Source organism: Monodon monoceros, unplaced genomic scaffold (genome assembly GCF_005190385.1).
Source record: "Monodon monoceros isolate NGI ecotype Baffin Bay Population unplaced genomic scaffold, NGI_Narwhal_1 Super_Scaffold_21, whole genome shotgun sequence".
Taxonomy (NCBI): Eukaryota; Metazoa; Chordata; class Mammalia; order Artiodactyla; family Monodontidae; genus Monodon; species Monodon monoceros.
The window spans coordinates 30852623-30876976 of record NW_021703778.1 but is presented as its reverse complement, the minus strand read 5'-3'; the positions used below and the strand labels follow the sequence as shown (position 1 = coordinate 30876976).

Genomic DNA, 24354 nt, shown 5'->3' with positions numbered 1-24354 from the left:
CACCCCGATGCCCCGAAACCTGTGCCCACTGCTCTCATTTATCTTAGAAGGTTACGCCATTTACATTCTCCGGTAAGCTTAATGAGTAAAATGACCATTTTCTATATATTTACCAACCTATAGCAGAGTCTGGCTTGGAAACAGCACTCACATCCAATCCCCACTGTCCACAAATGAGAAAAACGATGCTCAGAGGTGAAGAATTAGCCAAGCCTTTCTTCAGTCAGTCCACAGACTTTTTCTTAATTATTTAAAAAAAAATTTTTAATTGAAGTATAGTTGATTTATAATGTGTTAGTTTCTGGTGTACAGCACAGTGATTCTGTTTATATATATATAATATATATATAAGTAATCTTTTTCAGATTCTCTTCCATTGTAGGTTATTTTAAGGTGCTGAGTATAGCTCCCTGTGCTGCACAGAAGCTCCTTGTTTTTACCTAATTTATACACAGCAGTGTGTATCCACTAAACCCACACTCCTAATTCATCTAGTTCTTAAAGGCTGGGTTGGTCCAAACTGCTGGGTCCACCACCCCGGAACTCATGTGACCTTTCACATCTGCATTTTTCAAGATGACTCTGGCCAATGTGTGAAGGGCAGACGGGGGGACAAGAGTGGAAGTGAGAAGCCAGGTAGGGGCCATGGGAATGATCTGGAAATGTCCCCACACATGGGGGGACAGGCATAGATACTTGGGAGGAAGAGTCAACAGGACTCGGGGACCGACAAGACGCAGGTTAGCTGCTTTGAGGAACCGGGTGGGTGGTGAGTGGGGAGTGGTGAAAGCACCCCCGAGACCCAGGAAAAGACACCTGCATGGAGGGAGGATGAGGACCTTGGGTGGGGACTCCTGAATTTGGTGCTGAGACTCGTCCAAGTGGAGATGGGAAGGGGGCAGTGCGTGTCTCAGAGGAGGGAGAGAACGGTCTCAAGTGCGAAGAACTCTGTGAGTGAACCAGGCGCCCACTGGTGCAGGGAGAGAGGAGCCCCCCTGGGAGGTGTAGCCCACCCGGGCGCATCCCCATCCTGCAGGGTCAGCCCCGCCCTCGGTGAGTCTGTGGCAGAGGTGGACCTCAGGGGACAAGGCAATGTCACCAACCCCGGCGAGCGTAGCACTGGCCCTGCTGCCTCTGCCCCAACCTCACCGCATCTTGGGGGGTGGTCCTGAGGATCCTGAGCCTGGGCCATGGTCTGCACAGCCCCCGCTGCGGACGCTCTGACCTATCATCTCATCTAGGGGCGTCTCTCTGCCTCCACTGAGGGGCCCTCTCTCCGAGCTTCCTTTGACACGCCTCACATGTACACAGAAACCTCCAGACGTCTTTATCCCACACACGGGCCACAGGAAATCTCGGGCCCAATCATTTAGATGAGAGGTCAGCAAACAGTGGCCCGTGGGTCAAACCTGGCCTGCTGTGTTTTTGTGAACAAAGTTTTGTTGGGCCACAACTACACCCATTCACTTACGAAGTGGGCAGGGCTGCTTTCACACTGCAGTGGCAGAGTGGAGTCCTTGCAATGGAGATCACCCCGCCCACAAGGCCTGAAATACCTACTGCCCTGGACAGAAAGGTTTCCTACCCTGGTCTAGACACTTCCTTCCCCAGCGATGCCTTGTGGCTCCTGCATCAGACTGGAAAGCATGAAGGGTGAAAGGGCTCCAGCAGCCCTCCGAGAGGGGGGTCTCATCCACCCACCTGGCGTCCGCCATGTGCAGTGGGGTGAGATGCCAATGTACCGTGTCCCTTCTCGGGGACCCTTTCTCTTTAATTTCAAAAAGAGTCTTTTAATTGTTCAAAATTGCACAAAACAACATCACACCACGGTAATACTGAGTCACTGGGGTTACTCTACAATAGATACACGGCATACCGTTTCCAGAAACGAGAAATCAAAGGGCGCTCAGGTAAAGGGACGGGGTGGGGGTGGGGGGAACAATGGGACCAGGTGATGGGCTCCAAAGTAACTAAACGTGATGTTTCCACGGCAAAATACACTATAAAACAACAAACCAGAGGCCAGAGGGAGCCAGTAGGGGGCAGGGGTTGCAGAGGCTGGGGTCTCCGCAGCCACAGCTGCGTCTCCAGAGCAGAGAAAGTGGCTTTGAAAAGATTGGTCGCTCAGGGACCCAAGTAGCCTCTTCGCTCCAGCTTCTCAGGGTTCTTCTCTTACCCCCAGAGGGCTTTCTGCCTCCCCTTCCTGACGGCGTCCTGCTGGATGGAAAAACCCTTCCATCCTCCGTTTACCAACACAGTGCTTAAGGCTAAAACAATGTTCAGGCCTTTAAGCTTTGCTCTCAGTAGATAAAGGAGAGCTCCCGGCACTGAAAGAGTCCTTTTCTCTCGTAAAAAAGCCTGGTTTTCATGACTGTTGTCTCTCCAGAGACTCAAGGAAGTCAGTGTTGGGACTCAAAGCTGAGGAATGAGTTCTCTGTTCTAAAGGGTACCTTCTCTTACCCTAAAGCCATGAATGTCCTCGAATGAATGGGTGAGAGCTGCAGGGTAATATGACTTACAGGAAGTTTAAAAATGGGTCCCTTTAAATTCTCAGAAATATTGTTCTTGCAATAACTAGAGTGAGGGCCAGAAATTTGACACCAGGCAGTGGAAAGAGGGGTGCAATGCAACTTGGGGAGCTAGCCCAGGATGCAAGGGAGGCAGCTCTGCCATCCAGTCCCAGACCGTGTGAGCTGCTCCCCCTGAAGTTCTCTGCCAAGGCAGCTAATCTGGGTGCCAGAGAAGAAAAACAAGATCACTGAAAGATATGAAAAAAATTTAAGCTCAGTAAACGGTGAAGGAACCAGAGGGAAGATTCTGGATCAGTGTACATGTGAGAGAAGGCTTTGGAGATGAGACCCCAGACCACAGGTCCCAAGTGCAAAAGCAAGACATGGGACCCAAAGAGCAGGTGACTACAGTCTGTCTGCAGAACTACAGATGGGCCTCAGACCCCCAGACCCCCTGCTCTCAACCCAGACTTACAGCACTGATGTCTGCTCTCAGGCAGAAACCAAAAGAATGCTGTACACACCAAAGAAACGAGCTTTCTGCCTCGTCTGCTTCCAAAGTGAGAATTCACACCCCAGAGCAGACGCTCTCTCAAGCACACGGGAGGAGAGTTCCCACCCAGCAACCAAAGGTGAAGCTGCCAGGTGACCTGCTTTGCCCACACCTAGACAGAGCGAGGTCAAGCCCCTGTTCAATGGGTAGGACAGGAGTCAAGGAAAACATGCCAAGCACTGCTATGAATCAACTAGTCCCTCAATGATAAACCCCAAAGGACACCAAGAACAGCCAGACCATTAGGGATAATCAAAACCACAGAAGAGGCAGATTCAGAAGAAAAAAATAGAAAAACGCTAGAGCAAACAATTCGAGAATAAGAAGAAACCTTCTTGACTTAATTAGTACCCTCAGGCAGAAATGGAAAATAATGCAAACAGAAAATAAGAGGAATATTAAGAAAAATTAGCAGAAAAGATGAAAGCATCACAATCTTAATTATGGTTACTGTATCAATACAGGGTTCATCTCCCCCCGGGTGGTTACCAACCTGTGCTGGTGTCCAGAGAGGCTTGGAACCAGGGTGCAGACAGTTAGCCAAATCAGAATGAAATGCAGAAACTTGCAACTGATGTTGACCCATGCTGGGGTCCCAAACAGAGCAGGGGCAACCTACACCACTTTGTCAGATGGTTTAGAGAAAGTGTTTGCACCTGTTCTCTAGGTTTTTGTTTTTGAACCTAGTAGCCTCGTTTTGGCTCTGTAATCAGAAGGATAGAAAAGACCCCTCCTCAGATGAGACAGTTGCTCTCAAACATCTTGGCACTCCACAATTCAAAGTCAAAGTGCGTCCTGTGTGGCAGAGGAAGGCCCCTGGGCGGGGCGGGGCGGGGGCGGGGGTACAACTTCTGTGATATCTGCTTCCCTTGCCCTTCAGAAAAGCCTTGGGATTGACATGTACACACTACTACACTTAAAATGGATAACCAGGGCTTCCCTGGTGGCGCAGTGGTTGAGAGTCCGCCTGCCAATGCAGGGGACACAGGTTCGTGCCCCGGTCCGGGAAGAACCCACGTGCCGCAGAGCGGCTGGGCCCGTGAGCCATGGCCGCTGAGCCTGCGCATCCGGAGCCTGTGCTCCGCTACGGGAGAGGCCACAGCAGTGAGAGGCCCGCGTACCGCAAAAAAAAAAAAAGTCTAACCAACAAGGACCTACTATAGCACAGGGGACTCTGCTCAATATTATGTAACAACCTAAATAGGAAAAGAATTTGAAAAAGAATAGATATGTGTGTTTGTATAACTAAATCACTGTGCTGTACACCTGGAACTAATACAACATTGTTAATCAACTATGTTCCAATATAAAATAAAAATTAAAAGAAAAAAAGAAAAGGAAAGGCTTACTCAAGTGCAGCCTGCAGACCCCCAGGGAGTCCTTTCCATTGGCCAACCCTGTCTCTGCTGCAATTATTTTTTAAAATTTCAACACCTGATCCAGAAGCTGAAGCTGAAACTGAAGAAATCTCTCAGAGGATAAAGTAAAAAGTAGTGGCATGGCAAATAGGAGAAAAAAGTTAAGATGCCCAGAAGATGAACCCAGGAGGTCAAACAGCCAACAAACAGAAGTTCCGAGAAAATAGAAATAAGGAAATAATCAAAGAAAGATATTTCCAGTATCAAAAAAGGGACACACTGAGTGCCTAAGTCCCTTCACGAAATACTGTGAAATAATCAGGACACCAAGAACCAAGGGTAGACCCCAGAAGCTTCCAGAAAGGAAAAACAGGCTAGGTCACCAGCGAAAGAAGGATCAGACCTCTCGTCAGTGACATCTGATATGAAGACAATGGCGCACCTGCCACCAAAGAAGTAACAACAGGGGACTTCCCTGGCGGTCCAGTGGTTAAGACTTCGCCTTCCAATGCAGAGGGTGCACGTTCAATCCCTGGTCAGGGAGCTAAGAGCCCACATGCCTCCCGGCCAAAAAACCAAAACATAAAACAGAAGCAATATTGTAACAAATTCAATAAAGACTCTAAAAATGGTCCACATCAAAACAAAAAATCTTAAAAAAAAAAAAGTAACAACAGAAAGGTTGAAAATATTTAACTCCGAGGAATGGGGAAGGCGGGAGCTAAGGGTTCGATTTAGCACTTCAATTTGCACCCTTCCATGCTGTTTTAATTTTAATTTCCATGAAATTAAGTCAATAATACTTTTATCATCATCATCACAATCACCATCAGAAAATATAGAGAGATACACTGCGTGCTTTCACCAGAATATGTGATATCACGGCTCTCTCTCTTAAACTCTGATTTTATGCCTCTCACCTGAGAGCCACACCATCTGGACCACAGGCGTAATTCTTGAAGTCACCGGGCAGGTGCCTTGCTCAGGGGCTTTCTGGCTTTTTGTTTCATTTTCTTTTGGTTTTTGTTATTCTTTATACAGAAAAAAGATAAAGCATCATATATATACACACACATACATATACATGTATTATATTTACACATTCTCTTTTTTCGAAGAGAAAGTCAATCTTGAGGAGCTATTTACCACTAGTTATGACAGACTCCAGCTCTCTTAATCCACTCACACCTCTTGGGTGTTACTTCCTCATCTTGAAAAGGGTCAGCTCTGAGCCTCACAGGCTGCCTCGGCACCAAAAGGCAATGACAAGCATGGAGAGAGGCCCTGGGGACACCAACACTAAATTTAATGAATTGGCAGTTGAAAAGCAGGTGCTTTGACTTTTTCTGAGACTGGGTCAAACGTTAGTTTCTACAAAGGCAGTGTCCCTTAGTGAACAGTTGTAAAGAGCTCTGGGGGGTATAATTGAAAAAAAAAAGACGTATTCTTTTTAAATCACAAGATCCTGATGAGTATATGCTCTTTATTATACGTATTATACTTAATATACATATACAGTATATGCTGCTTATTAACATGTTAAACAGGAACGATTCTCAGAGTCCTTTCAAATTCTGAGGGTTCCAAAAATGTAATTCAAAATCACTATTTGTATCACTATCAAAGCCATTAGCTACAATTTCTCATTATAGATGAGAAACAATACTCATCATTACGTCGCATCGATGTTTTTCAAAGAAAAATTTGCTTTTTCATGAAGTCCTAAATTCTCTCTACTTTTTCTGTAAAAGGATGAGCTGAAATTTTAAGGGTTTATCTTCGAACAATTAAGTTGCTTGTCTCTGTGATAGATAATTACGTAATAGGCTCTGGTAGCTGCTGATGCAAAAGAAGTAGTTTGTTTACATTTATCATGTACTTGACTGAAGGCCTCCCCCTCCCCACAGAATGCCAGTATCCCCAATTCCTGTGGTCTCCACCTCACTGTACTGCACCCTTTAAGTGAAACAGGACACTTTCATCATCACTTGGATGCAAAGGAGGTAAGAGCAGGCCATAATGATCAACTGAAGCTATCAAGGTTAGATGGGTAAAGTGCCTAAATGCAGAAACAGAATTCAGGCAGGCCTGAGCCTGGGCATGTCACGGACAGTGGGCCTGGAAATCTCACCTTCCCTAGGAATTGTACCTGGTCGCTGGAAAGGAAGGTCTCAGGGCTGCACTTGGTCAGCACACAGGCAGGCGTGCCTCCAGAAAAGAGAACAGGAGCCATTACACATATGGCCCCTGTGGGGAAGGTAAAAGGAGTTCTCCCAGGACCAGAGGGTCCTCACTTCATCAGGCAAACTTCTCAGCAGAGGGTGTGGTCCTGCAGGCTGGAAGGCAGCCCTGTCGCAGCCGCCTCTGCATCTTCCCTGCAGCCCACCATCTCTCCTTCCATCACTGTCACCCCAATGCCAGCTCTGCAAGAGCAAAGTGCTCGCATGTGGTTTGAACTCATCAACAAATATGGAAATAATACAGAGTCGTCTTAAGAACCCATCACCAGCTTTATTATATTTTCCTGACTCTGCAATAAGATCCTAGGATACACTACTTTTTGAACTTTTCAAGATTCAAATTCAAGCTTATCCAATAAAAGACTGAAATCTGAAGCAAAAAAAAGTTCTCCCTCACATACTCAAATTATGTAGACTATATAATGTTCAAAGTCTGTTTTCTTTTGAACTCATCTTTCAGAATGAATCAGGGACACAGAAAAGTTCCAAAGGTTACATCCTGTGGGGTATGCAGGATAGGAGGTGAGGGGGTGGCCAAACTAAGGGATGAGAAATTACAAAGAAACCATTTGGCTTGAAGGAGAAGGCTAGCAATGATATCTATCATTCAATTGGGTGTGCTAACAGAAAATTCAGATTTCAATCGATTGTCAAAGATGAAAATATAACTAACTATTAGGAGAATGGAGACGCACAGGAGAAGGGGTTTGGGGAATGGAATAAAAATCAAAATGGGCAGAAGATCTAAATATTTCTTCAAAGAAGACATACAGATGGCCAGAAAGCACATGAAAAGATGCTCAACATCACTAATTATTAGAGAAATAAAAATCAAAACCACAATGAGGTACCACCTCACACCGCTCAGAATGGCCATCATTAAAAAGTCTACAAATAACAAATGCTGGAGAGGGTGTGGAGAAAAGGGAACCCTCTTGCACTGTTGGTGGGAATGTAAACTGCTACAGCCACGACAAAGAACAGTATGGAGGTTTCTTAAAAAACTAAAATAGAATTACCATATGATCCAGCAATCCCACTCCTGCACATATACCCAGAGGAAACTATAATTTGAAAAGATACACGCACCCCAATGGTCATTGCAGCACTCTTTACAGTAGCTAGGACACGGAAGCCACCTATATGTCCATCACCAGAGGAAAGGATAAAGAAGATGTGGTACATATATATAATGGAATATCACTCAGCCATAAAAAAGAATAAAATAATGCCATTTGCAGCAACATGGATGGACCTAGAGATTATCATACTAAGTGAAGTGAGTCAGACACAGAAAGGCAAAATATACAATATCGCTTATATGTGGAATCTAAAAAAAGGGTACAAATGAACTTACTTACAAAACAGAAGCAAAGCCACGGATGTAGAAAACAAACTTATGGTTACCAGGGGATAAGGAGGGGAAGGATAAATTAGGAGATTGGGATTGACATATACACACTGCTATATATAAAATAGGTAATAAGAACCTGCTGTATAGCATAGGGAACTCTACTCAATACACTGTAATGGCCTATATGGGAAAAGAATCTAAAAAAAAAAAGAGTGCATATATGTATATGTATAACTGATGCACTTTGCTGTATACCTGAAACTAACACATCATTGTAAATCAACTATACTCCAATAAAAAAATTTTTTAAAAAGCAGCTTGAAAAGAGATATGTGTACACCCGTGCTCATAGCAGCATTATTCACAATAAGCCAAAAGGTGGAAGCAACCGAAGTGTCCATCAACAGAAGAATGGAAAAACAAAATATGGTCTATCCATACAATGGAATATTATTCAGCCTTGAAAAGGAAGAAAATCCTGATGCGTGCTACCACATGGATGAATCTCGAACATATTTTGCAAAGTGAAATAAGCCAATCACAAAGGAAATACAACTGTATGATTCCATTACGCGAGTTGCCTGAAATCGCCAAATTCACACAGACAGGAAGTAGAAAGGTGGCTGCCCGGGGCTGGAGGTGGGGAAATGAGGAGTCAGCGTGAATGGGGACAGAGGTTCAGTTTTACAAAAGTTCTGGAGAGGATGGTGGTGACGGTTGCACAACCGTATCAATGCTCTTAATGCCACAGACCTGTACGCTTAAAATGGTTAAAATCATAAATTTTATGTTATGTGTATTTTACCACAATTTTAAAAATACATTTTTTAAAATTAATTTTATCAATCCAGCAAAAAGAAAACAGAAAACAGTAAAGTATAATAATAAAGTCAAAAGGAATGACTAAATCTATCACACATCTTAATAAATGGGAATGGCCTAAATTCCCTGAGCTGTCTAACTTAGAACAAATCTTTCCTATGCTAGTCCGCAGAAAAATACGGAGAGCTCACCAATTTATGTTACAAAGCCAGCACAATATAACAAGGTTTAATAAAGATAGTGTATGCTTGTGTACATGTGTGAACGCACAAACTCCAGACCAATTTTGTATGTGGCTATAGAAGCAAACATCTTAATATTACAGCACATGGATTCTAACAATGTGTTAAAAGAATAAGTGATAAGGATGATTCCAGAAAGCCAAGGATAATTCAACATTAGGAAATCAATCAACATCCTTCAGTACGTCAATTACTGAAAGAGAAAAACCAAGAGATTACATAAATAGATGACACCTGAAAGTTTCAGCAGTCATTCCTTGTAAGAATTCTAAACAGGAAACTACGTAAGTTCGACTTTTAAATTCTTAATTTGAATACTGGACTAGAGAGCAGGTGAGGGAAATATTTATAAAGAACATTCTGGGGACAACTGGCAAAATTTGAATATGGACTGTGGATAGTGTTGTATCGATGTTAATTTCCTCACTTTTACAGTGGCTTCATGTTTATGTAATGCCTATTTAGGAAATATACACTGGAGTATTTAGGGGCAAAGGGGCATGCAACGTACTCTCCAGTGATTCAGAAAATATATGTAGATGGAGGTATCAATCAGTCGACCTATTGACTGTTCAGGGGGTTTGGGGGTCTGGAAACGACAAAATGAAAGGGGCAAAATGTTAATAATTGGTGAGTCTGGGTTAAGGATATATGGCATTCTTTGTGCTTTTTTGCAACTTTTCTCCAAGTTTGAAATTACAGCAAAATTTAAGTCATCAAAATTACCTACCTAATAAGAAATAAAAGGAATGAAACTAAAGCTTTTCCCAGTAAATTCAAGAGCAAGACATGAATGCTTCCTTTCACAGTACCATTAAAACGGAAGATTCCGATTAATGCAATAAGGAAAGGAGTAAGCAGCATATGACAAATATTGAGATATGAAAACACTGAATATAAAGAAACAATTATTTATAGATGATATGGATGTAGAAATGGAAAGCACAAGACATTTACTTTAAAAAGTAGAATAAATAATTTCAAAATAAGAGAGAAAAGTCAACAGTTTCTCTGTATAGGAGCAGTAAGTCCTGGAGAAGGGGAAATTTCAAAGACAACACAAACAAACACCACGAAAGCTTGGAGCACATTTGACAAGAAAGGTACAGCAGGGTTAGAACACTTCACCTGCTCAAATATTTAACATTCATATTAAAAATGTTAATCACTGAAGCAAACTACAAAGATACAACATTACATTGTATCACGAATAAGCAAGAATATATGAATCCTACCTTGCCTGATACCAAGAGTGAGGCCTCAGACACAGAGAACAGACCTGTGGTTGCCAACGGGGAGGGGGATAGGGGAGGGAAGGATTGGGAGTTTGGGGTTAGCAGATGCAAACTACTATACATAGGATGGATAAACAACAAGGTCCTACTGTATATAGCACAGGAAACTATATTCAATATTCTGTAATAAACCAAAATGAAAAAGAATGTGTATATGTGTAAAACTGAATCACTTTGCTGTACAGTAGAAATTAACACAACACTGTAAGTCAGCTACACTTCAATTTAAAAAGAGAGAGAGAGAGAGAGAGGCCTGCTTTCTTTTTATTTGAATTTGCCCGGTATATCTTTTCCAGTCCTTTTATTTTTAGCCTTTCTAAATCTCTTCATTTTAACTCTATCTCCAGATCTTGCTTTGTTAAGTCAACCTGAAAAACTTTTTAAACTAGGTGAATTAAGCCCATTTATATAACGTTAGTACAGTCTGTACGTGTGGCATCAGCTTTGCAGGCTTTTAGCCTTATATTTAAAACACTGACGCACAAACTCAGTCTTTTTGTCCGTGGGCTGCAGTCTACTTGCTTCTCTCTCTGTGTTTCTGTAGGTACGTAGGAAGGATTTGGTTCTAGTTGCTCCTTTTATATTACTACCTTATATAACTCCCTTAGCACCCTCCACTTTTAGATATTATTACCTCCCTCCTATGAGCAATAATGTAATTAGCTAGTAATTGCTTCTTCATCTCCCCCCGCCCCCCGTCTCCCCACCCCCACCCCCGCCACCTGCTCTTCCTAAAGCATCCATTTTAGTCACCAGTATTCAATCTGCTGTTAATCTGTATGGTCTTCAATAAACTTAACCTTCCACTTCTTGCTTTGTCAGTTTCCAGAGACATTTTTCCATCCTAGCTCACCCCAATGTGCCAATTAAGGAGCTGATTCTACTTCTCCCTCATCTCCTTCCATTTATTTTTCTAGCTGTATGGTTCCACATAACCCAAACGTCTAATGCTATGTATTAGTCTGCCTCCCTTATTGCTATCTTTGAGTTTTAATTCTACAGTGAAACCTAGCCATTGTTCATCACTAGACCTTATGAAAAGCTTCACCATCATTGAACAGTTTTCTGAAGCTCACTCTCTAGTAAACAACTATGAAAGGGCTCACTAGGGGGAACAGTCCCAGAGTTCTTGCAAATTCATAACTCTCTCTCTGTTTCTGCTTTGTAAATAAGTTCATTTGTATCATTTTTTTTGATTCCTAGAAGTGATATCATGATATTTGTCTTTCTCTGACTTCACTTGAAGAATCTGAAAAAGAATGGATACATGTATATGTATAACTGAATCACTTTGTTGTACATCTGAAACTCACACAACATTGTAAATCAACTCTACTCCAATACAAAATAAAAAATTAAATTTAATGAAACAAAACTCTATGTCTCTGGCCTTTATATTTAAAGGACAATTCTCTGAAGACAGGATGCTTGGCTCACAAAGGAAGCAGATTAAAAGCACTGAGGTTTTATCCCAGGTGGAGGAAGCACACACCACCCTGTGTCTCCCACTGATTGCAGCCGTGGACCTGATGGGATGCAGAGAATAGACCACTGGGAAACTCAGAGCAAAACAGCAGGCAGATGGGTGGAGAGCGATGGAACTCCAGTTACTACCACAGTGGCAGAGGGCTGTCAATGCTCCCTCTTGAGCATGCATCCCCCAGCCAAAATGCAACACAGCCCAAAACCCACAATTGAGCATGCGGGCAGACAGACAGGGCCTGGGAGAAGCCCCCGAGCTCTGGCTCAAGGATTTGGAAATCGGCTCCCTAATGCCCAAAGAGAGTGAGCAAATCCCCAGTGTTTTTGCTTCTGGGTTTCTCTCTCTTCTCTCTGCAGCACTCTCACACCCCAGCACCCAAGCAACACCACAGCAGAAACAGGAGCTGGCAACGCACAGAAGGCCCTTCCCCTTTGCCTGCTCCAGAGGAGGGGCTTGGTCCCAAGAGGGCGGGACAAAGCCTTGTTGCTGGTTCTCTCGCTCTGCCCCCCCACTGCACGGCCCCTAAGCAAGACAAGGTAAAGCCCTAGCATTCTTTTGTTTATTTTTATTTTTATTTCCATTATTCTAGGATGTGGGTCAAAAAATATCTTGCTGTGATTTACGTCAAAGAGTGTTCTTCCTATGTTTTCCTCTAAGTTTTATAGTGTCCGGTCTTACAAAAGGGACCTAATGAAACTTAAAAGCTTTTGCACAGCAAAGAAAACCATAAACAAGACAAAAATACAACCCTCAGAATGGGAGAAAATATTTGCAAATGAATCAACAAAGGGTTAATCTCCAAAATATAAAAACAGCTCATGCAGCTCAATAACAAAAAAACAAACAACCCAATCAAAAAATGGAAGACCGAAACAGACATTTCTCCAAAGAAGACATACAGATGGCCAAGAGGCACATGAAGAGGTGCTCAACATCACTAATAATTAGAGAAATGCAAATCAAAACTACAATGAGGTATCACCTCACACCAGTCAGAATGGCAATCATCAAAAAATCTACAAACAATAAATGCTGGAGAGGGTGTGGAGAAAAGGGAACCCTCTTGCACTGTTGGTCGGAATGTAAACTGATACAGCCACTGTGGAGAACAGTATGGAAGTTCCTTAAAAAACTAAAAATAGAATTACCATATGACCCAGCAATCCCACTCCTGAGCTATACCCTGAGAAAACCATTAATCAAAAAGACACATGCACCCCAATGTTCATTGCAGCACTGTTTACAACAGCCAGGATATGGAAGCACCTAAATGCCCATCGACAGACTAATGGATAAAGAAGATGTGGAACATATATACAATGGAATATTACTCAGCCATAAAAAGGAATGAAATTGGGTCATTTGTAGAGATGCGGATGGACCTAGAGACTGTCAGAGTGAAGTAAGTCAGAAAGAGAAAAACAAATATCGTATATTAACGCATCTATGTGGAATCTAGAAAAATCATACAGGTGAACCCGTTTGCAAGGCAGAAAGAGACACAGATGTAGAGAACAAATGTATGGACACCAAGAGGGGAAAGGAGGGGGTGGGATGAATTGGGAGATTGGGATTGACATATATACACTAATACGTATAAAATAGATAACTAATGAGAAGCTGCTGTATAGCACAGGGAACTCCACTTCGCTGTACAGCAGGAGCTAACACAACATTGTAAAACAACTATACCCCAATAAAAAAAAAAGTCACGCATTACTCCTAAAAAAAATCTTTTTAAATAAACTTAATATTTAGTTGAAAAAAAAAAAAAAAAGCCCTAGCATTCTTGGAGGACTGGATAAGAGAAGCCCAAGGGAAACAGAAAACATCAGGAAGATCACAGAGGGAGGAACTGCAGGAGGTGATCCCTGAAATTTGTTTATGAACTAGTGGGCTCATCCCTGAGGTAAAGACACGACCCTAAACAGAATCCTTTCTTGTTTTTTTAATTTTTATTGGAGTAGAGTTGATTTACAGTGTTGTGTTAGTTTCAGGTGTACCGCAAAGTGAATCAGTTATACATAGACATATATCCACTCTTTTCTAGATTCTTTTCCCACATAGGCCATTACAGAATATTGAGTAGAGTTCCCTGTGCTATACAGAACTACAGGATAGATCACCATCCCAGAACCAGACTGGCCACTGGGCGTTGTATGTGCAGGACAGGCTGAAAAATGCAACAAAGACTTTGAAAACTGGACTGACATCAGAATGACAATCCACATGGTCTAAATCGGAGAGAATGGATAGCCTGTTAACACAAAAATAGCAACATTCTTTTTTAAAAAATTTTATTGAAATATAGTTGATTTACAATGTTGTGTTAATTTCTACTGTACAGCAAAGTGATTCAGTTATACATATATAAATACATATTCTTTTTCAGATTCTTTTCCATTATGGTTTATCACAGGATATTGAATATAGTTCCCTGTGCTATACAGTATGACCTTGTTGTTTATCTATTCTATATATAATAGTTTGCATCTGCTAATCCCAAACTCCCACTCCATCCCTCCCCCACCCCCTCTCCCTTGGCAACCACAAGTCTGTCCTCTATGTCTGTGAGTCTATTTCATAGATAAGTTCATTTGTGTCATAAAAAATAGCAACATTCTTAATTGCATTTAAACAATGTACAGAGACTCACAACATAATATTCAAAATGTCCAGGATATAATCCAAAGTTACTCAGCCTACAAAGAATTAGGACTGTCAACTCCCAGGGGAAAACACAATCATTGATAGATCTTGGAATGATCAAAGACTTTAAAGCAGTGAAGATAAAAAATGTTCCAGTAAGTAAAAGCGAACGTTTTGGGAATGAATGAAAAGCTACAAAAACTAAAAGGAAAAAAAAACAAGTTGATATGAAAGGAAACCCATGGAAAGTTTTAAAACTGAAACACAGAATAACCAAAGTAAAAAATTCACTGGGTGAGTTTAATAGCAGAATGGAGATGAAAGGAGAAAAAGTCAGTCAACTCACATGGGAACAACAATTTAAATTACCATGGACTGCTCATCAGAGAATACGGAAGACAGAAGGAATTGAAAGAACATCTTGCATCTCCATTCTGCTTTTCATTCATTTCCAAGAACGCATAACCCAAAAGTGGCCACGAGGATAAACCGGATGGACCCAGGTTCAGGGTCATCGTATAGAATAATAAGGCTTATACTCTTTAAGACCATGGAAAACACAAAACACAAAGGAAGACTGAAGAACGTGAAGAGAAATGAGACACACGCATATTCCTGGATAGGATCCTGGGCCAGAAAGGGGAAAGGAACACTATTTGGACAGTTGGTGAAATTACAATGGAGTCTATGAATCGGGTGACAGTGTCCTTTCAATGTTGATTTCCTAGTCTGGAGAAGTTTGTGCTGGTAATACAGAACAGTATCCTCGAGTGGCGGTGATATACTCTGAAATTATTAGGGGTGATGGGGCATCACGTCTGCAGCCTGCTCCCAAAAAGGTCAAGAAAAAAACTAATGATAATGGATTTTTTTTTCCCCCACTGAGGAAGAGAGACAGGGTACACAAGTGCAAGCCATGGGGCAAATACAGTAAAACGGTTACAATCAGGGAACTTAACTGAAGGGATACAGCACAGGAGTTCTCAGTTCTGTTCTAAAACTTTTCTACAAGTTGGAAATTTCAACTTTTTCCCCCAAAAATTTACTTTTTAAAATATTGCTTTGGGCTTCCCTGGTGGCACAGTGGTTGAGAATCTGCCTGCTAATGCAGGGGACACTGGTTCAAGCCCTGGTCTGGGAGGATCCCACATGCCGCGGAGCAACTAGGCCCGTGAGCCACAACTACTGAGCCTGCGTGTCTGGAGCCGGTGCTCAGCAACAAGAGAGGCCGCGATAGTGAGAGGCCAGCGCACCGCGATGAAGAGTGGCCCCCACTTGCCACAACTAGAGAAAGCCCTAGCACAGAAACAAAGACCCAACACAGCAAAATTAAATTAATTAATTAATAAACTCCTACCCCCAACATCTTAAAAAAATAATAATAAAATATTGCTTCACCTTTTCTAGCAAAGAATTTATTTGGCTATGAGAATTCCAATGCACAATACAAATGACTAGGACTTTTTATCTGGATGCCCAAAGGATTTCTTCCTTATCTTTAACATTCATTATTTTACAGGGATATATCTCAATGTTGATTATTCTGCATTGATTTCCCGCCCCCCCCCCCCCCCGCCCAGTTACATGGTAGACACTTTCAGGTCTTTTATTATTAGGAGAGTTTTCTTGCATTATAGTTCTAAATATTTATTTTATTCCATTGCTTTATTCTTCCTGTCTTAGACACTCTAATTGTATATATACATATATCAGATCTCTTTTGCCTGTCTCCTATACTTTCTAATTCACTCTCTATCCCTTTCTTTATTGGCTATTGTTTTCATTTTTCTCCTTTTCATCCTGTATTTTTACTCCTGTGCTGTCTATGGAAACCATTTGCTCTTGTGTTCCTTCTGGACACAATTTAGCCTTCCTTCCTAAAATTCATTTTTTCCTAATTCTTTCCTGACATCAATCTGTTCTCATTTCATAATTTTCTGTTACCTAGCCATATCCTTTGTCGTTTCTAAATTTCTGCTGGATGTTACTCTTTCAAATTGTTTTTTCTTTTAGCTTATCTTGAAATATTAGTTTATGATTTTTCTGGTGTGCTCTCATTTTCTGTAGCACCATTATGTTCATTTTCATCGTTTTCCTTTGAATCAATTTTGCATAAAGTTACCTAATGTTCCATTTTTTGTTCCCCATGTATGAATGAGGTGGATTTTCCTGATGTGAGAAGAGAAAGCTCCTAAAGAAGGGAGGATGGGCTAGGACAGCTTTCCCAGCCGGGCTCTATGGATCTGTAAAGAACTCAAGTGTGAGATCTCTATGTATCCACTTATTTGTTTCTCAGAGTTAAATCCAGAACCCTCATAAAGCTCACTCCCACCCTGGCCCTTTGCTCCAGCTCTAGACCCGCGAAGTCCTTAATTTCCAAGACCACACTCTCTGCTCGGGGTCTTCTCTTTTGCTGCTGGAGCAGTTTCTGAGATCTCTTTCCTCCGACCTGCACCGTCTGAACCTCCCCTGCCTTGCCGTCTGTGTACCCGTCCTGCTCAGTTTGGTTTATGTTTCCAGTCATTCAGCTCAGGGTAAGGCTCTGACCTTCTAGGAGAAAAGACTCACTGTGCATTTGTCGGATGCTCCCAGGCTTGTGCTCCATGTCCCTGCACGGCTACTGTTCTCACCCACAACCAGAAGCCCCAGAGCACCTCTCCGGCGCCCACCCACTTTGCCGCTTGAGTAACTCGTGGTGATTTTGGTTCCCGCAGCCTGTCAACAGCTCCCGTTCACTGCCCACCACCCACGCCCCGCCTCCCCTGCTGTTCATCTGCAGCTCCGGCTGCTGCTGGTGGACTGGCTACACCGTCTATGTCCTGACCTGTGGGCGTCTCCCATCTTTCATCAACCTGTCCTCGCTCAGCTTTTTCTAGGATGATCTTAGAAACTGGTTTACTTTTCAAAAGCAGTTTAGGGGAGACTGAAAATCTGTCCCCATGAACGCATCCCCATAGAAGATTTTTCCAAAAGGTATAAAGACAAAGGACAAAGAAATGAAGATGCAAACCATGTTCCTGAATTGGAAGTTTTCATAGGATAAAACTGTCAGTACTTCCAAAATTGATCCATCAATGTAACGCAATTGCAATCCAAATCCTAAGAGGGTTGGGCTTCCCTGGTGGCGCAGTGGTTAAGAATCCGCCTGCTAATGCAGGGGACACGGGTTCAAGCCCTGGTCCGGGAAGATCCCACATGCCGCAGAGCAACTAAGCCTGTGTGCCACAACTACTAAGCCTGTTCTCTAGAGCCCGCAAGCCACAACTACTGAGCCCACGCGCTACAACTACTGAGCCTGCGCTCTAGAGCCCACAAGCCACAACTACTGAGCCTGCGCTGTAGAGCCCGCAAGCCACAACTACTGAGCCCTTGCGCCAAAACTACTGAGCCCACGCTCCTAGAGCCTGTGCTCCGCAACAAGAGAAGCCACTGCAATAAGAAGCCAGTGCACCCCGCTTGCCACAACTAGAGAAAGCCCGTGCACAACAACGGAGACCCAATGCAGCCAAAAAATAAAATAAATAAATTTTTAAAAAATCCTAAGAGGGTATTACTGGAAACTACTAATTTATGAGTAATAAACAGATATTTTAAAGTTAATACAGAAGAGCCAAGGCACTTTTGAAAAAGAAAACAGTATGGAGGGACCTGCCTGACCAAATAGCAAAACTCACCAGCATGTTGCCTTAATCAAAAGTATGCGGTATTGACCCTAAAACAATGAAGAGAGTAAAGTTGTCACGGGATGTGACGTACAGCATGGCGACTACAGTTAACAACAATCCTGTACTGCATGTTTCGAAGCTGCTAAGAGACTAAATCCTAAAAGTTCTCATCCCAAGAAGAAAGAATTTTGTCAACTACGATATATATGGTGATGAATATGTAAGTAGACTTATTGCATAAGTAGACTTATTGTGATCATTTTGCAATACATACAAGTATCGGATCATTATGTTGTACGCTTGAAACTAGTATAATATTCTGTGTCAATTACATCTCAATGAAAAAGAAGAGAGAGTAAAACTGAATAGAATCCAAAACATAAGCATAGGTACATAGGAACTTTGCAAGCAAATAAAGTTAGGCCCTTTTTTCATACCATATGCAAAACAAATTCTGGATGATGTAAAATTTGAATGTAAAAAATAAAATAAAAACATTAGAAGGAAATGTAAAGGAATGTTTGTGTGACCTCTGTAATGACAACCATCTTAACTAAGAAAACAGCCCTCACACTGCAGAAGAGAAAACTAACAGATTTGACTACATAAAAAGTTTTAAAATTTTATATATGGTAAAAGACACCAAAAATTAAGCCACATGAGAAATGAAAAACTGCAAGAAAACATTTGCAACATATGAGAGAAATAACCATGGAAAGTCAGATCAAGTGAAAACAATGAAATATGTTTTTCTTCATCAGAGGAATAAAATGTTAAGGAATGCTAACAGCCTGGGCTGGTAAGAGGGTGGCAAAAGGGCACCCTGGAGTCATGCTTCTGTGGGCAGGGATGACTGCAACCTTTTGTGGAATTAATCTGGCAATATCTAATGAAATTCCAAATTTGAATACCCTCCGACAAGGCATTCCACTTTGGGGAATTTATGCTCAGAAAACAAGCACTGGTCTCTAAGGCTAGATAAGCAGCATTGTTTATAGAGACACAGAACTGGCACAGAGTATTCTCAGCAGGAAAAGAACTGAATAAATTATAAAAATTCATACTATGGACCCTTATGCAGTCATTAAAAATAATGGGAATAATAAGAATAATAAATTATGGCTGGGAATATTTATTATACACGAAATAAAAGAAAAAAAAGAAGCCACGGAGTAAGGCGTGTAGTATGACCTCTTGTAAAGATTATTTAAAAGAAAAGAGACATATTCCACACATATACATAAATCCTAATATTTTTGTGATTGTAAAGGAAAGTATGGAAAGGTCACATGAAACAACACCATCAGTGCAGGTTACCTGTGGTACAGAATTGGGATGGAAGAAGGCACTGTCGCCATTTTCTTTATACCCTTTTGTGTTTTCAGTTATTGCAACAAGCATCTGTTGCTTTTGGAGTATAGTGATGCTTTTAAAGGAAAAAAAATACATACACACACGTGCATAAACAGTCAGCTCCTAAGGGCTATGTCTGGCTATGTCTTTATCAACACGGGTAACTGGCAATGTGGATAATTCACAGGGTACTTATTTGTCGCTGATGTCCTGGGCATGAAGAGAACTTCAAAGAAAAAGAATGAGGCTGGTCTATCAAAGGATACCTACTCAAGACCTCCACTAGTGCCAGAGGCAGCACTGCAGATTTCCTTCCCCTCCCCTTTAATTCCATTTTTAATATTTTTTATTACATATACTAACCTGTTTAGTCTATTCTATGATATAAGGTTCACTTTTAAAAAAAAACTGAATTCGATGATCATTTAAAAAAACACACACAGTCCTGGTAGTCTTCTAAACTGTTCATATAGATCATCATCTCTCAAAACGGGCCAAGCATTTATCCCCTGGGGAAGTCAGCCCACCCCTAATTTCCAACTGGATGGCAGGGACCCAGAACAGGACTACCATTTGCAGGTGGTTCTCAAGTCACTGAAACAGCAGCTGCTCCCTGGCCAGACCTGCCGCCCCTTCCCGTTTCCAAGCTTGCCAAGGACCCCCCAGCCCTGTCCCTGATCCTCAGACTTCCTCAATTTCCCTAATTTCATGCCTCCCCAAAGTGCTCTTGAATCATCACCTTTCTACACATATTTTGTGCTTTTCCTAAGAAACAGAGGTGTGTCCTCCCTGTGGAGGCTCTACCTTTGACCCTTTACAGCCTGCTCTATTCCACCACCCCACCCCCCATCAGCTTCTGCCTGGGGGGCAATTAGGTCTAATGGCTAGGACTGTGGCCTCACAAGTCAGAGCAACTAAGTGCAAACCTGCGTCTTTATTGCTGTCCTGCTCCTAGGTTCATCAGAACCATTTTTTTTTTAAGATTCCATGTATATGTGTTAGCATACAGTATTTGTTTTTCTCTTTCCAACTTACTTCACTCTGTATGACAGACTCTAGGTCCATCCACCTCAGGGAGATCAGCTCGGTGCTTTTTAACCCCCAGAGGGGTGGGATAGGGAGGGTGGGAGGGAGGCGCAAGAGGGAGGGGTTATGGGGATATATGTATACAGACAGCTGATTCACTTTGTTGTACAGCACAAACTAACACAACATTGTAAAGCAATTATACTGGAAAAAAGATGTTAAAAAAAAAAAGTGCAAACCTGACATTGGCCAGGTGTGCCCTTGGGCAGGCATGAAGGTTAATTTTAGGTATCCACTTGACTAGACCAAGGGGTGCCCAGATAGACAGGAAAACATCATTTTGGGGTGTGTCTGAGAGGGTGTCTCTAGAAGAGATTAGCACTGAAATCAGCAGGCTGAGTAAAGAAGGTCACCTTTATCCACGCAGATGGGCTTCATCCAAGCCAGTGAGGGCCTGAGTAGGACAAAAAGGCGTAACAAGGGCAGATTCACTCTCTCTGAGCTGGGACATCCATCTGCTCCTGCCCTCGGCCATCAGCACCCCTGGTCCTCAGGCTTTGGGGCCAGGCTGGGAATTACACCATGGGCCCTCCAGTTCCTGGGCCTTTGGACTTGGACTGAATTATACCAGCAGCGTGCCTGGGTCTCCAGCTTGCTCATATGTATTTATTGGTTCTCTTTTTCTGGAGAACCCTGACTAATACAGCAAGTTCCTTAATCCCTCTTCACCTCAGTGGACTCTGCAGAAGCTGCCAGGACATCTCAGGGCTTAGGCCTAGCCCTGGAGACAGCCTTAGTTCTGCTGCATCCCAGTGGCTAAGGCCAGCCAGAGGTCCAGTCCAAGTTCAAGTGCAGGGAACTGTGCAAGAGCAGGGGCGCCAGGGGCCACAGACAAAATGTGCTATCGCAGCACGAAAAACACTCAGCTTAACGCCTGGCACACAGTATGTGCTCAATAAACATAAGCCATTTTCTTGGGTATTGTTTTTTCTTCAATAAAGGAAAATTATTTTTACAATGGTTCTTCACCATGGACACACCACAGAGAAGGCCTAGCAACCTAGAGAGTGCTAAAGAGTCCACACCTCTTATTTCAGGAAATGCAGAGGAAACACAGGGCAGCCCTAAACCACGCAGAACAGATTTTGGTGTAAAGCCGGCCATCTTAGTCACCATTCGTAAAAGAAAACTATCCTTGCAAAGTGGTTTCCAGGTCCAGGCAGGCAGGCACATCCATGGCAAGGGGCCAGTGTTAGTGCTGAAAGCCACGCCAACATGCAGACCTGTCCCAACATCACTGGAACCAACCACCATGTCTGCAAAGGGCAGAGGTCATATGTAAAAAATGGTATATACTGTTTGGAAAGAAGTGTAAAGGTGCATGTGGTAGATTCAGTTTCAAGAAAGAAAACTAGCACATGAAACAGTGGGTGTAAAGAGGCGGGGAGCGGGACGTGGACGGAGAGCAGAATCTACAACCTCTAAAACGTAAGCAGAGAATGTTGTTCACTGTTGTCCACAGAGCCTAGAGGCACGTCTGCACACAGCAGACACGTGTGGAATTATTCTGAATCGCAGGAAGTTAGGACTAATAGGTTATAGCTGTGGAAAGGAATAACCATGAATCACCCAAACTGAATCCATGGATTACATATTTATTTAACTCTTTAGACTAAAATGCAGTGAATGTACATTTTTCACATAAACAGCTTTTCTACCGGTTTTGACGAGTGCTTTCCCTTTTAAGTTTATTATTAAAAGGCAGCTCTTTTTCCATGCCCTTTGAAAGTGCCAAAGCCACATAGCTAGGACTAGGTGGAGAAGCAGAGGCCCAGGGAGAAGCCAGGAAGAGAAGCTCATTTACCAGTCTGCCACCTGTAGGCCGCTCCAGCAGACACAAACTCGCGCCCACTAGACAGACCACATGGAAACAATGCATACTAAATCATGCTAAAAACTGAGCTACAGAGGTAGGAAGACTATACAGGGGCCCGTTTTAATCATGACTTCTGAGTCTTGCTTCCAAACCCCTGTCTTTGATTTGAACACTGCGAGCTATGGCCTAATCAGCTCTCCAAGACTCACCCCTGGTCTGAAATAAGCTTTGAAAATTAATACCCCCATTAGGATGAACCACCATACCTGTATCGATCAGGGTGTCACAGAGTCAGTTCTGCTCAGATCTCATTTTACCAGCCGGGCATCGGACTCAGAGAACAAAGGCCATTACAAAAGAACAACAACAACAGAAAGCGAAGCTGGACAGAATTTTTGAATTTCAAAACTCAACAACAAACAGCAAACATTCGTTACAAAGGCTTGGTTTGGATTTCTGGAGATAGAACTTAAACACACTGGGTTTACAGTTTAAACCCATAAGATGTACTCCAGCACCAGAAACCAATTGTAGTTACAGATGTCAAGAGTTCGCAGAACAAGTGCCTCTCTTTATAAAGACTATCTGCTCTGCATCGATTATGACCGTTTCCATATGTCCGTTCTCCAGTAATACAGGAAAAAACAACTTCAATCAAAAAATACCCCCCAAAATTAACTCTTGGAGACAATCATTTCCTTTAATGGGATTTCCTGGTGGCTTTGCTCCTATCGAGGTTTGTCAGCCACTGGATTCTCTAATTTGGGGGTCAAAATCCTGAAAATCGGTCACCCTCGCGGCGACGAAGCTCACTAAACACGCCCCCCGACGCCGCCAGCATTCGCTCGCCCAGGCCCGCCGCCCGCTGAGCTCGCCGGCCCGTTCCCGCCAAACGCGGGACGCGCCAAGTCCTGGACGCCAAGCGGGTGGGCGGCCAAAGCGGGTCCGGCCGGTTCCCGCCGCCTCGACTGACCCGCGACCCGACGCGACGCGCCCTGCTCCCCAGTGCCCGGCCAGAGCCGCCGCGGAGGCCCCGCGCACGGAGCCGCGGCCCGGCACCAGGCTCGCACCCCTGCTCCCGCCTCGCTCAGGGCCTCCCAGCCCGCCCGGCGGGTCTCCGGCCCCCAGGAAGCAGGCGGCCCCAGGGTGCAGCCGCCCGCCCCGGAGCGCGCCCGCCGCCCACCCTCACCCGAAGGCCCCTCGGGTGGTCGCGGGCGCCTGGCTTCTGCTTCCTCGAAGAAAAGTTACTCCGGGACCAGCGCGATAGGAAAGGGAAAGCCACGCTCCCAGGGCGGCGAGCGGTGAGTCGGGTCCCCGGAGTTATCCTGCCCGAGTTTTGAACCGCACCCCGGGCTGCGGCAGCTCGCCCGGGCGCTTGAGCCCCAAACCTGGCGCCCGCGGGTTGGTGGGCTCGCCCCCGCCTGTAGCCCCGTGCGCGCCCGACGCCGACACTCACCGAGAAGCCGGCCCAGAAGGGGCAGGAGTGGCGGACGCGGGCCGAGGTGGTGAGCGCCAGCGCAGCGAAGCTGACGGCCACGATGAGGCATCCGAGCGCCATCTGCGTGGCCCCGAGCGCCAGCACGATGCGAGAGCGGCCCGGGCACTCGCGCAGGCGGGACAGGCTGCGGGGCAGCGCGGCGGGGCGCGGCGCGCGGAGACCGCCGGCCGGAGGCATAGCGCCCGCACGCCTCTCCTGCTCCCGTCCGGCCCCGCGCGCCGCCCCTCCTCACCGAGGGTCCGAGGCAAGTTGCTTCAGCTGCGGGGTTGGCCTCCCCGCGAGCCGCTGGGGCTGCGACGGCAGCGCGCTGGGAGCGGGCCGGGCCGGGCGGGGAGCCGGGCACCCGCAGCCCCCGCCGGTGCCCGCGCCCATGCCGCCGCCGCCGCTCAGCAGGGCCGCCCGCCGGGAGCAGGAGAGGCGTGCGGGCGCT

The 24354-nt window shown here is 44.1% G+C and overlaps 1 protein-coding gene across 1 annotated transcript in view; it reads right to left on the bottom strand.

The window, feature by feature from the left end:
- FAM189A1 (family with sequence similarity 189 member A1) overlaps positions 1-24101 on the bottom strand; it is a 363110-nt gene extending 339009 nt beyond the window's left edge. The window contains exon 1 of the mRNA XM_029238462.1: positions 23883-24101. Within this exon, the coding sequence (XP_029094295.1) occupies positions 23883-24101 (219 nt within the window). The remainder of the gene's footprint in view (positions 1-23882) is intronic.
- Between the last annotated feature and the right edge of the window lie 253 nt (positions 24102-24354).